This window comes from Xiphophorus couchianus, chromosome 18, assembly GCF_001444195.1.
Source record: "Xiphophorus couchianus chromosome 18, X_couchianus-1.0, whole genome shotgun sequence".
Classification (NCBI taxonomy): Eukaryota; Metazoa; Chordata; class Actinopteri; order Cyprinodontiformes; family Poeciliidae; genus Xiphophorus; species Xiphophorus couchianus.
The window spans coordinates 10,659,711-10,672,534 of record NC_040245.1 but is presented as its reverse complement, the minus strand read 5'-3'; the positions used below and the strand labels follow the sequence as shown (position 1 = coordinate 10,672,534).

At 38.2% G+C, this 12,824-nt stretch overlaps 1 protein-coding gene and 1 long non-coding RNA gene across 2 annotated transcripts; both read left to right on the top strand.

Moving 5' to 3' along the window:
* Window positions 1–3,908: 3,908 nt before the first annotated feature.
* LOC114133666 (uncharacterized) lies at window positions 3,909–7,157 on the top strand. Its single transcript, XR_003593226.1, has 3 exons — window positions 3,909–4,364; window positions 4,729–4,820; window positions 5,046–7,157. It is a non-coding gene; the product is annotated as an uncharacterized LOC114133666 (long non-coding RNA).
* A 934-nt stretch (window positions 7,158–8,091) lies between these two features.
* Window positions 8,092–10,528, top strand: her8.2 (hairy-related 8.2). The gene is made up of 4 exons (XM_027999731.1): window positions 8,092–8,458; window positions 8,538–8,633; window positions 8,726–8,804; window positions 9,805–10,528. The coding sequence occupies exons 1-4, from the start codon at window positions 8,396–8,398 to the stop codon at window positions 10,164–10,166; spliced, it is 600 nt and encodes a 199-aa protein (XP_027855532.1). The 5' UTR covers window positions 8,092–8,395; the 3' UTR covers window positions 10,167–10,528.
* The last annotated feature ends 2,296 nt before the right edge of the window (window positions 10,529–12,824 follow it).

Below are 12,824 nucleotides of genomic sequence, written 5' to 3'. Positions count from 1 at the left end.
AGCAGAGTTAGAAAGCTCTTTCCGCTGCACATTCTATCACATTCACTCCAACATTTGACTCAAGGAAAAACTCCAGTGAGGAACAGGTAAGGCATCATTTAGTTTAAATTACTATGACTGTCAAGTTTCAATACAGTAATTTTTGACAGATTTAAAAGGTGTGAACATAAGAGAATTGAAGTTGACATACTTTTCATACCCTTTTATTTGTAATTATCTGCATAAAATATTTTGCTTTTTGTCACGTTTTAATATTCATGCTTTTTGAGAAACATCTTGTTGTTTTATATGTAAAAAGTTCTACATTAATGAAAAGTAATCACTTTTCACTTTTTCTACAGTTACAGTAGAAGATAAGAATAATCGTTCCACATTTTCTTTCAAAGGTGAAAAAACATAAACTTTTATTTTTAGGTTTTTAGTGTTTTCTCCATTCTGCATTTTATTCTCAGGTCCTCACAGTTAACTTCTGCATGCATTATGGATGAAAATGCTTTTAGATGCATATTTTTCCTTGGTAAGTGTAACAACTTCGTGGATTTTGTTTGAATTTTTATTCGTAGTTAAACATTAAATTTGCAATATCCTCCTATGACGTCGTCATGTGTAAAATGTTTTGCTGCTTTCTATTTAACCCTCCTGTTATGTCTGTTTCTAGGGTACAGCAAAAATGTTCCTGGGTCAATTTGACCTGGGGAGTGTTTAATCATGCAATAGTGTCAGAAACCACAAAATTCCTCCAAAACATTTTTGTATCTGATTATTAACTCCAATACTAACCATTTCAATCAATATTTGTGCAATGATGTTTTTTAATTTCTCAGAAATTAAGGATCAATGACGACAACCTACTCATTTACTCATTTGGACATAAAAAATTAAATTTAAATTTTTTATGTCCACTGAAAAAGACCTAGACACAAAAAAACTATAATTTCCTTCAAATTGATCTTTGGTAAAAAAAAATTTATATTACACTTTTTTTTTTCAATGGGTGATTTTTATAATTGAACTTAAGACACATGTACTCTTGAGAATCTGTAAAAAGTAGACGCAGGAGGTGTTACAAATGTGTAAAATGTATAAATTTTCAATTTATATGTAGAGTGCACCTATTAAGACAAAAAGAAAAAGTTTCATGCAAAAAAAAATACTTCCAACTATTTAAAATACCGGTAAAAAAAAAATTTACTTTCAAACTGGTCAATTTGAACCTGCATCATAACAGGAGCGTTAAATAGACAGCTGGATAACACATCGTGTTTCTAGTAGTTTCACTCTTAGACACAACTGATTAAAAATTGTCACTTTATAAGGTGATATACAGAAAATCATGTTTTATTTGTGTGGAGTTCATTATTTTTGCGTTCTGAGTAATTAGCAGAGGTCTTTAACTTCAAGCCTCGAGGGCCGGTGTCCTGCTACTTTTACATGTGTCCCTGGTCCAGCACATCTGAATCAAATGGCTGAATTATCTCCTCAGTATGCAGCGAAGTTCTCCAGAGCAATCTGCAGTCTGATTATGCGACTCAGATATGCTGAAGAAGAGATACATCTAGAAGTGGCAGGACATCGCATCTCAATGCCTACACTACACTTTTATCACAGGAAGCTTTTTACGTCTTTATTTAAGTAGAACAAAATACTACTTGTGAAATCCTTGTGAATAATAGGAAAAGGATGAGTACATGATGTCAAATGTGCAAATTCACATCATTTTCCAAAGAACTACTACAAAAGATATTTCAGTATCTCATTTGCACACGAAGCGACACTGCGGTCCGCCATGAGTTATGTTCTATATAAGGATCTAATTTTTACTAGAAAGTTTTCCTGTGCATGACTACAATATGGAAATCTAAACAAGAAAAAAATAAAAAATAAAAGTAAAAAGAAACACTGACTGTTTCCCATAATTGTGCTCCAAAGGCTATGGCAAAAAGCACTAGCAAGCTCTAGACAGCAAGAGGAGATTCATGAGTTTCCGATTATCAATAAAAGAAAGATACATTCCTAGTTCTGTGAAGAGTTATTTACCCCTAAATTTCTTCTTTTTTTACCTTTTTGTACACCACTGTTTCATGTTTTCAACATTTAGAAATTTCAGAAAGCTAAACCAGGTATAGCTTCTGAGAGAAAACAAAATGTTACGGTTGAAATAACAACAAATAAAGCAAATTGGAGAGTAGTAGAAGGAGAAAGTGAGGAAAGGTTGTTGGTTGGTCTTCCAGCAGCCCAAGCCTATATCAGCACAACTACAGCGACAGCCCAGAATAACCTAAAGCAGCCTATAAGGAAAGTTTAAAGTCTAATCTTCAAAGTAGGGTGTCTATTTTGAGTGCTATCATTTGTTGAAACTTGTTTTTATTGTCCCAGGGTTGTGCTTCCTCCCTCTATGTTTTTCACAAGTGTATCATGTTGTAAATGAAAGAAAGAGCTGGACTGAAGCCCAGCGGTACTGCAGGGAAACATACACAGACCTGGTCACCATCAACAGCACTGAAACCATGGCTCAGATGAAGGACATACTCAGAGACAAAACTGATGAATTCTGGATTGGATTGTATGGTGACGTTAATAACTGGAAGTGGTCTCTGGAAAAGGATGGATTTTATGAAAAAGGACAGGCTGATTTAAGACTGTGGAACTCAGGGGAACCAAACAATGCTGAAGATCATTTTCTGTGTGCTAATATACAACCAGGAGCTGCATGGTCTGACTATAGATGCACTTTTCAAAGACCGTTTGTCTGCTACAACAGTAAGAGAACAATAACGGCTCTGTATAATAACGAGAATGTTGTTTTCAACTCTTACTGCAAATTAGGTTTGAAATAAATAGATTAAACAAAATAGCATTAATATTTAAATGTTGCAAGGAGCTTTTTTACATCCAAATTAAAACCTTAAGTTTCAGTCAAAATCATATTACACCCTGAAGGGATTACATCACTACTGATCTAAAAATACTACAGTCCACTCTAAAATGTTCACAGTTATATAAACCAGATATGTTGATGGATTTTGTTCTTTGAGACACGATGAATCAAAACTGAATCTTTTGGGGCCTTTGGATCAGTCAGTATGTCTGGAGCAGAAAGAATGAAGTACATAAAGCTGGGGAAGCACATGCTGTAGAGGTGGAGATAGCGCCCCCTATAGAGGAGTTTAGTCCTGGACGCAACCATCCAGGGTTCGATTTCCAACCCTGGGACCTCTCCTACACGACTTCTCCTCTCCTCTCTCTCTACTCATGTCCTGCCTAATTTACAGCGAATAAAGGACACTGCTGCTGCACAAACATCTCAATACAGTGAAGCACTGTAGTGGATCAGAGACGCTCTGGGGTTACTTTGCTTCATGTGGCGCAGGAAACCTGCAGAGTGTGGGCGGATAGATGGATTCACTCAATTATCAGGAAAATCTGGGCAAAAAATGTTTCCCTGTTTTAGAGAAAGTTCAAGTTTGACCCTGAGTATATCTCAAGACTTGATGCTCAAAGAAACTCAGAAAGGTATCACTACAGTTGTCTGACTTGAACTCTATTGAAAATCTTTAGTGGGGTTTCAAAACAGTGATTGCAGTGTAAAAAAAACCAGAATATTAATTAGCTGGACACTTTTGCACTTAAGGGGTGTCTTAAAGTGTTTGCAGCTGCTGAGCACAAAGTCGCTTTACTAAATACTGAAGATGGTTATCAAGTGTGAGTTGTGTTTAATTTGGAGAAGCCACTTGTGATATTAATTGGATTGATGCATTTAAATAACTTTTGCTTTATTTACTGTGAATAATTTCACATAGGGATGCTGATATTAGTGTTTGTTTTAGCACATATATATATATATATATATATATACTATGGGCCATAAGAGCAGTCTTAATATGTGACATCAATGTCGACCCAATTTGATATTGATGCATTCATTGTTTCTAGTTTGTACTTTGTACTTTAGCATTAAACCTTTTGCATTTGTATTTCAGTAAATTTATGTGCGCCTGTCTTATTAGCTTCATAAAATATCTTTTGTTTGTTTTATAAAGGTTTAGCTTCAAAGTACATCCTTGTGACGACACCAATGTCTTGGGACAAAGCTCAACTTTACTGCAGGGAAAATTACACAGATCTGGCCAGCGTGAGGAACAACTCCGAGAACGCCGAAATCAATAAGCTTGTGAATGAATATTCATGGATTGGCTTTTACAGAGAGTCTTGGAGGTGGTCAGACGGTCAACGCATGAAGATGACTTCATTCCGTAACTTCAATACAAGTCAATCAGTAAATGTTAAAAGCTCCTGTGTGACTACAACAAACAGTATGTGGAATATAAGACCCTGCTCCAACACATATCCTTTCATCTGTAGTGGTGAGTCAAACATACCAGGAGAGCGCTGTGTGCAGCTGGCTATGAACTCTGTTGAAATCAGACATGCACAGTAATTCACAAGACCTTTCTAAAGATTCTTACTTTGCCTCCTGTTTCCTGATCTGTTCCTTTTGTGCCACAATGTAGATTTATGCCTATTTTATAAAATAACTTTCACCTCACCATCGGCCTCCAGCTTTGTTCAAAATTAGAAAGAATTTTTAGGATAAATTAATTCTCCTCCAACCTAATTAATTACAACAACAAAAAAAATCTAATCACTAGTGCCAAAACTCAAAACTTTCTCTCACCTGTAAATTTCTTTATAGACATCATCATGATTATTTTTTAATTTATCCTTTAGGAACTCGTAGGAAGATGAGGGTGGTAAAAATTACGTTGTCCAAATCAGATTCCTCGGACCTGGAAGAAGCGCAGGATGTCGTCTTGCAGCAAGTATTGAAGGGCCATTTCTGATTTCCAGAGGTTATGTTTTGTTGTGTAATTATTAACTTACAGGCAGTACAAAACTTTCATGTCTTTTATTTTATGTAATCTGTGCAGCTGATATGTATCATCCTATTTTAAAAATAAATGTCACGTTTCAGATGAACAGACGGCTGTTCTTTTGGACGTTTGGGGTTGAGGTGATTTTAAATCCTGTCCTCCTATTTCTTTCAGCTGAACCTCAAACTGGAGAGCTATGGCCTTGAAGATGTCAAACTGAAATGGATCAACCAGTCTGATGGAAAGACGTTTCACTTGAAAAAGAAAGGAGACAAAAAGACAAAGAATTTAAAATAGGGGTGCACTGATTGCAGTTTTCTGGCCGATCACAGATTAACGATCTATTAAAACTCCTGACCTGTCGATTCCGATTTTGGCCAATACCAATTTTTTTTTATCTAAAATGTTGCTAAATGTAGCAAGAAAGTTGATGAGTTGCCAACAGTGAGATGACTATTAACTGCAAACATATAGACCTGATCTGGTGGGCCGGTCTGCTGGTCAAAGCTCTCTCACAGCAGAGCAGAAAAAGAAAACAGTTGATTTAAATGAATTTGCTGAAGTAGTTAAAATTGATAGTTAAGATCGGCTTCACATGTAAAAATTGGTCGGCACGGATAAATCGGTGCATCCCTAGTAAAAACGTGAGACTGAGAAAAACTTTGTTCTCTGAAAAAGATGGCAGAGCAGTTTTTGATTTTCTTAAAGATAATTTTCCTGACTGATATTCACTGTTGTAGCTGCAGATCATAATAAGCAGTGATGGTCTAACAGTATCTCATGTTCCAACTTCAAAATAATTTAATCTCTCCTGATCTTTTTTGTCTTTGATTTTGTTTTCTGATCTTTCTGTACAGTTTGTTAAATTTATATTTTTGTGGATTCTACCTTAAGAAGCCAGATTTGGTTGGTTGTTATTAACTTGTGTTGCATTTTTTGGCATCTCTGCCATGGGTTAGCTGTTAAAAGGAACCAAATTCAGGAAGAAGACTATCCATCCATCCACCATCCATCCTGAAAACCCGACTCGGGGCCAGCTTTCAATCCACAGAGGAATCATTGGTCACCCCTCTCATCCTCTCACTGCATGTGGGAGGGGCCTGAGCAAACAGGTGTCATGTGATTAAGTTTTTTTATAAAAGTAAAAAATTCAAACGCCAAACTCCAAAGAAAAACCCAACTTTGATGCTGGTGGACCAACATGAACTGGATGGTGGGAGGGAGTGAACACCAAGGCAACAAATTGGCATGGAGACAGAAGAGGCAGCAGCGCTCTGAATCAGCTGCAGCTGTCTGACTTTTTAAGGCGACCTGTGTGAAGACACCATTGCAGAAATCAATGCAGCTAAATATAAACGCATGGATGAGTTTCTCTAGATTTTGCTTGAATATTTATCCTTTAATCTTAATGTTCTTCAGGTGATAGAAGGCCAACTTTGCAATTGATTTTATGTGTACGGTATTTGAAAGTTCAGGTCTGAGTTTTAAATCCCTTTGGGCCTCATTAGCTGCTGCTAGCTGTAATAACTGACCTCTGTGCTGGACTTTGGTTGCTCCTCCTTTAGTTTTGTTTCTGTTCAGCTGAAGAAAGTTTTGCCACATTCATGTATTTATTTACCTTAAGCATCTGTTTAGTGCTTGGCTGGGTTTAGAGTCACCTGATGACATCATGATGGAGAGCTTTGTAGCATATCCACAGCTATGGTAGCTAATTGTCAGCAGTTATTGACCTAAGACTCTCTGATCATTTGTTATGGAAAATAAAAGGGTCATTTCAAAAAATATGCTCAAAATTATGCTTTTTATTTAAATTATGGTCCTATAAATGTATGAATGATGATGGATTTGTGGCCACAACACTTCCTAAGGACTCTGTCCTCACTGGTCACCTGTCAGACCCTCAGCCTCCTCCTCCTGCTGGACTGTCCACCCACTCTGAAGGTTATTACTTTCTTCATGCTGATTAGGTTCAGATGAATGCACGCTATTGTCCAGCCAGGTTTCCCACGACCCGGCGTTCGCCTGGCAGTCGCGTGGCTCTGATGCAGGGGGACCCAGCTTTGAGGTGGGGTGAGTGAGACGAGGGGAGAGGACATCTGGCCGGTCTGACATCTGCTAGTGGCAAATGTTACCCGGAAATGTTTCAAAACCCAGAATATGATCAAAGCGAGAAGGGAAGACGTCCCTGATTCTTCCAACTGTGGATCAAGGTGGATTTCAAAGAGATTGTGACACACTACATCAATTATCATCTGTGTATTTATGTGGAATTATAGACCAACACAAAGTTGCCATAACTATAAAGAAAGATGTTGTTTAACTTTTTCTGTACAAATAAAAATCTAAAAAGTACAGGATGTTTGTTTTCACTCTCATGAGTTCTTAAGTTTTTATGAAAGTATTTGTCTATTCTTCTTTGCACTCAAACTCAATCAGCTTGGACGAAGACTTCTTACCGATTCTCAAGAATGCCAGAAATTCTGATATTTAAGTCTGGACTTTGATTAGGCCATTTTAACACATACGCAAGTCTTGATCTATGGTTAGAATAGTTGTCCTACTCAAAAGTTACCCTTCACCAACGTCTCCAGACTCCAGCAGAATTTCTTCCAGTATTTTTATGTTAATCTTGACATCTATTATGAGCATTTACTCTGGCTCTGCAAACTGAAGATATCCGCACAGCAAGATGCTGCCACCTTCAGGTTTCACCATGGGAAAGGTTTGTCCAGTCTTTTTGATGAAGGTAGTTTAGGTCTCATCTGAACTTAGACAGAAAACTTTTAAAAGCTGATTTGAATAATGAACTTAAAAATGTTTGTTGATAAAGTGTAAAATAAATACATAAATAAACTGAATTTAGACTTAGATTAAATTAAACACGGGTGGTCTCTGATCATCGGGTTTAAGGTAAATTGGTTTCACTGGATTTTATTTAGGAACATCAAATCAAAAGGGGCTAAATAAAAAAATGTGCACATCAATGTAAATTGAAACACAGTTAAAATCGAGTTTGAGGCTATATTGTTAGAAAACCTCACAATTTCAGTCCATTTTTAGGTGATTTGTCTCTCTCTTGTGTGGCAGTGAGCCTTGAGGAAATAGGTTTTGGCCTTCCCTCAGACAGAGCAGTGTAATGCTGCTCTCACTGTGAGAATGAGCCCGGGGCTCCCCAGGGTGAAATAAGGTAATTGCACCTTCTCGTTCAACACTGGGAGAAAAGGGAAACTCGGGGTTTTTTTCTGCTGTTGTGTGGGGGGAAGGTCGTGCTTGGTTTCAGGCTGGACATCTGTTGCTGTTGAGACTTTTTTTTTTTTTTTTTCCTGGGCTCTGCCGGTCACTGAATGAAGCCAGTGACCTGTCAGACTTGACTGATGGGGACCCCGTGTGTGGGAAAATCCTGCAGGCAAAGAGTTGGGCTATTCACATGCAAATCGCGGCCTATAAATAAGAGGGTCGTGGCGCGCCGAGGACCCTAGAGACGCGCTGAGACTCAGAAGGGACAGAAGCACGCCGGGTTAAACATGACTGCATCTTCTGCGGCGCACAACGCGGAGAGACCCCCCAGAGCCAAGGAGGAGAGAAAGGTATCGCTCCGTTTAACGTAGTATCGTGTCTTTTATTCATTGGTGTGCTGTTTGGCTTCATGAAATGTTGTTGTTGCAGCTGAGGAAGCCGCTCATTGAGAGGAAACGACGCGAGAGAATAAACAACTGTCTGGATCAGCTGAAAGAAACTGTGATCGGAGCCTTCAGGCTGGATGTGAGCGCAAACACGTGTCTCCAATCTGCTCTTTAAAGAAAACAAAGCAAAGTTGTTGTTTTTTTATTTTAGAGCCTCTTTCTTCTCCACAGCAATCCAAACTGGAAAAGGCAGACATCCTGGAGATGACGGTGAAACATTTACAGAACATCCAGAATAATACACTGAATGGTGAGGGAGTTTCGGCTTGTTTTTGACACGTGTGGTTTCACGTTAATTGTTTTATTGTTGGAAAAAAAAACATTATATTGTAAAAAAGTTTCACTGTGTTCGCTTGTAATAACTTAGAAAAATGTCCAAACGAACAAACGAAAACAATCTGAGCTACAGCCACACTACTAATATTAGGCAGCAGAGGGCAGCATAGGCACATTACTAATGGCCTTTTAAAGCCCCAAGCAAGAAAAAATATATATGTTAACATAGCTATTAATAAGATACTTATATATATATATATATTGCTGTATTAGGAAATCAAATACAGCATGATATTATGTAATTTTTTACATTTGGTACAAATGCAATAGAATAAATATAGTGGTGTAAAATACAGGAAGAAAAAAGAAACATTCTTGAAAAAGAGTGGAATGAAGAAAAACCTTTTCACTCTCACCTTTTGATTTCATTTCTTAATAAATTATGTGTTTGCTGCCATGTACTGCTTCATAACTATTTCTGTCTTATCAACATAGCATTTTACATCAATAACAATGTACAAAAATAAAACATCATATGCAATATATAGTTATCATAGCCGTAACATACAAATATTCATCATTGAGCCAATCAGACCCCCTGTCAGCAGCCATTATTGTAACCAAACATTTCTTTATCTTGGTGTAAATTGATGAATATTTGTACATTGCTTGAGCTTTGTGCTCAATCGGTTCCAAACTTTAACAACACACACCTGCAGTTCTTGTGTTTCTTTTGTTATTTTCTGCAATCTTCCACATTTTACTACTTGTGAGGTGTAGTACGTGGATCCTCCACCAGAGGGCAGGATTCGATACAACAGGGTATTGAGGAAGATACTAATGTTGTGGGGATATGAAAAACATATTTTAAAATGTTTTTTATCCAGACAAGCATATTGGGGTATTATATAAATGTGACAGTGAATGCTCACTGCAGCATTAACTCCTCCTGTTTTTTTCTCTGTCTCATCCAGACCCAACGTCGGGCCTGGAGGCCCAGCAGAGATACAGCACAGGCTACATCCAGTGCATGCATGAAGTCCACAACATGCTCCTCACCTGCGATTGGATGGACAAAACCCTCGGCTCCCGGCTCCTCAACCACCTTCTCAAGTCCCTTCCCAGATCCAATCGAGAGCCGAGCCGCCCCACACAGAGGCAGGACGTGTCACTCTTGACCAGCCAAGGTTTCCCTGCCTCACCCCTCCGCAGGGACGCCCCGGCTGGGAGGCAACGTCAGAAAGAAGGTCCACCCGGTCAGGTTGCTGAGCTTCAGGAGAGGTCAGGACTCCACAGCTCACACCTGGGGATGCTGGAGATGTGGAGGCCGTGGTGAACTGGTGGATCGACGATCTTAGTTGTCCGTTTTGTTAGACCATCCTCTGTTATGTATCTTATAGATATTCAGAAGACAAAGAAGTGGGGCGGTTTTGTTCCAGTGCTTTTAGGTGTGCTATGATGATTCAGACCTTTTCTCAGTACTTCCCTAAAGAAGTGGATTTCTTGTAGCCTGAATTATAGAAGGCTCTTATTAATCTTTTCTTAATTTATTGTATTAACATCTATTTATTTCTTAATATATGGCATGATTTTTCTTCTTTGACCTCTTGTTCGATGTTGCATAGATTTCTGTTCTCATTTCTTTACTATTTAACCTAAGTATTAATATTAATAATAATAAAGACTTTTACTTACTCAATAAAAGCTTAATTGACTGTTTTATTTATCTGCAATTGTTCTTGAACGATGTGTGACGACAATAAGGCTTTGCAAAAGGACATTGGATATATCGCAGAAAGTAGTCTTTACTGATTATTAATGATACATTAGTTTAAATCTAAAATAAAGATGCATTGTTTTATTTTAAAGTACGGTCTTTAGTTTGTTTGACATAATTTAAAAAGTCAAGACCACTGAAACAAATCGACTATGACTCCAATCCATTTGCATTTCTTTTTTACTCTTTGGCTCACTGTTTCCAACCAGAAAAACATAAATACATTACCAACCAAGAGTTGGTATCAAACACGCATTTTTTCTTCTAACTAGCTCTATCAGATAGTTACATTATGGCAATGGACCAAAAATACACTAATTTAGTTTAATAAGCTACTTTTAGTTACCCTGAGACCCAACATGTGTCCTTACAGGGTGCAAACAGACACACTGTTCCTTGGAAGACAGAAATGTACTTTTCCTGCATCCCTTTTTTATCAATGCAGAATGAAATAAGACATTGTGTTAAAATGATATGATTATGTTAATATCAGAGGGTTGTACTAATGCTTTCAGTTCACTAGAGCATTTAAGACGTTGTTCACTAAATCTAAACTTAAACTTTTACCTTTTATATAGTTTGCACAAGTAAGTGAAATGTTTACTATATTACTCTTTGACCAAAAAAATTGGTGATAAAGTCCATATAAACACGCACCATTAAATGTTATTTTTCAACCTTCTTGTCTTAATGTAGACCTTAATTACTCAAATTCATTTCGATTGAACACTTAACCTAATATGTTGTGTTAAACCCAAAACCGAGCCCGGTTCTGGTAAATCTATATTTGTCCTCGGTTAGCAAAACACCCTAAACTTGTATATTTTTTGTACATAAGATGTGATGCATTTAATGCAGCGTAAACGATCAGATAAATGACGACTCTCTCAGTTCCTGCTTGAAATATTTTGTGGAGTGTTGATGTTTTCCTATTTCATAAAGTCATTTCTTTCGGTTCATCTGCTATAAATAACATTTTTAATTAAAGCATGACACTTCTGCTTTCGTCATCAAATTTATAGCTTCATAGCCAACAGCATATCTTCACAAAAGGGTTGGTTAATGAGCCGCTGCAAGTCGTAATCGGATTTTATTTGCGCTTTAGAATAAAGTTATCGGAGGATTTACTATTGACTGTTTTCTGCGAGGATTTCTCAGGTTGGAAAAAATGTGATGTGAAAGCGTCTCTGTTTGTAATCTATGAGTTCTTAGATTATTATTCTCTTGTTATGATTCCCTAACGCATGCAGTCAGGTGGATGGTCCAAAATAAGAGGGAGAAAGACAGAGAGGGGGGCGTCTGGTCCCTCGGCGCAGCTCCACAACAAAAGCAAGCCGAGACAGCTGCTCTCTCTCCCCTCTGCGCGCACCATTACAGCCCGGGAACAGTAATGTGAAGGTGGCGAGGTGCCAAAACACAGAACTCCACTTCAAAAGTCTGCAGCGCTTCGTTCAGTTGTTTCCAGACATTTTGTGCGCAAACTGAACAAATACTGTGCTGGTAAAAATAAAAATGATAATAAAAAAAAAACGCACCTGGAAAACGAATCAATTCATTTACCTGCATGGCTTCACAGTTGCTTGCTGTCTCTTTTTTTTTTTCCAAACAGACGGCTCTCCTCCATTATGGGGACGATTAGCATGATAATGGTGTGTACAGAACATGTATAATAAGGAGGGCAGAGGCCTGAGGGGCCTCGTTGGACAGAAACAAATAGACACTGTGCGTAGGACTATCCAGACGTAGTACCGCACACATTTTACCAAAAAAAAAAAAAGAGAAAACAATAATATGCTATAAATAATCTGCAGGGTGCATGGTGCTAAATTTTAACAGGACTTCTTCATATTTGTCACTGCACTCAGAGACACTGAGTCGCGGTCAGTGGAGCAGGTTATCAATAAAAATCATCTCTCACGCAGCGGGGGAGACTACGTGAGAAAGCCGCTGCGCTCAAATACGACGACTCCAAACAACAGAGAGAACAAACGAGGCGCAGGCCAACACCTGTCGCTTTCTTTTTGGAGAAGGGCCCTTAATTCCCCCGGCTGATTCAGTTCTGGCCGAGGGGCCGCCAGCAGCAGCTGCCAACTGAAGGCATCGCGTTACATCCGCCAAACAGCAGGGTGGATCTGCTGAGGCTCAGGCAACAACTCCCAGCGCAAACAGAGGCAGGAGGGCAGCGAAAATTATGCACACAAATACAGATTTTGAAAC

Coding starts and splice junctions, on each gene's coding strand:
- her8.2 (XM_027999731.1), top strand. CDS start 8,396: ATGACTGCATCTTCTGCGGCGCACAACGCGGAGAGACCCCCCAGAGCC. Junction 8,459..8,537: donor GAGCCAAGGAGGAGAGAAAG/GTATCGCTCCGT, acceptor TTGTTGTTGCAG/CTGAGGAAGCCGCTCATTGA. Junction 8,805..9,804: donor CCAGAATAATACACTGAATG/GTGAGGGAGTTT, acceptor TGTCTCATCCAG/ACCCAACGTCGGGCCTGGAG.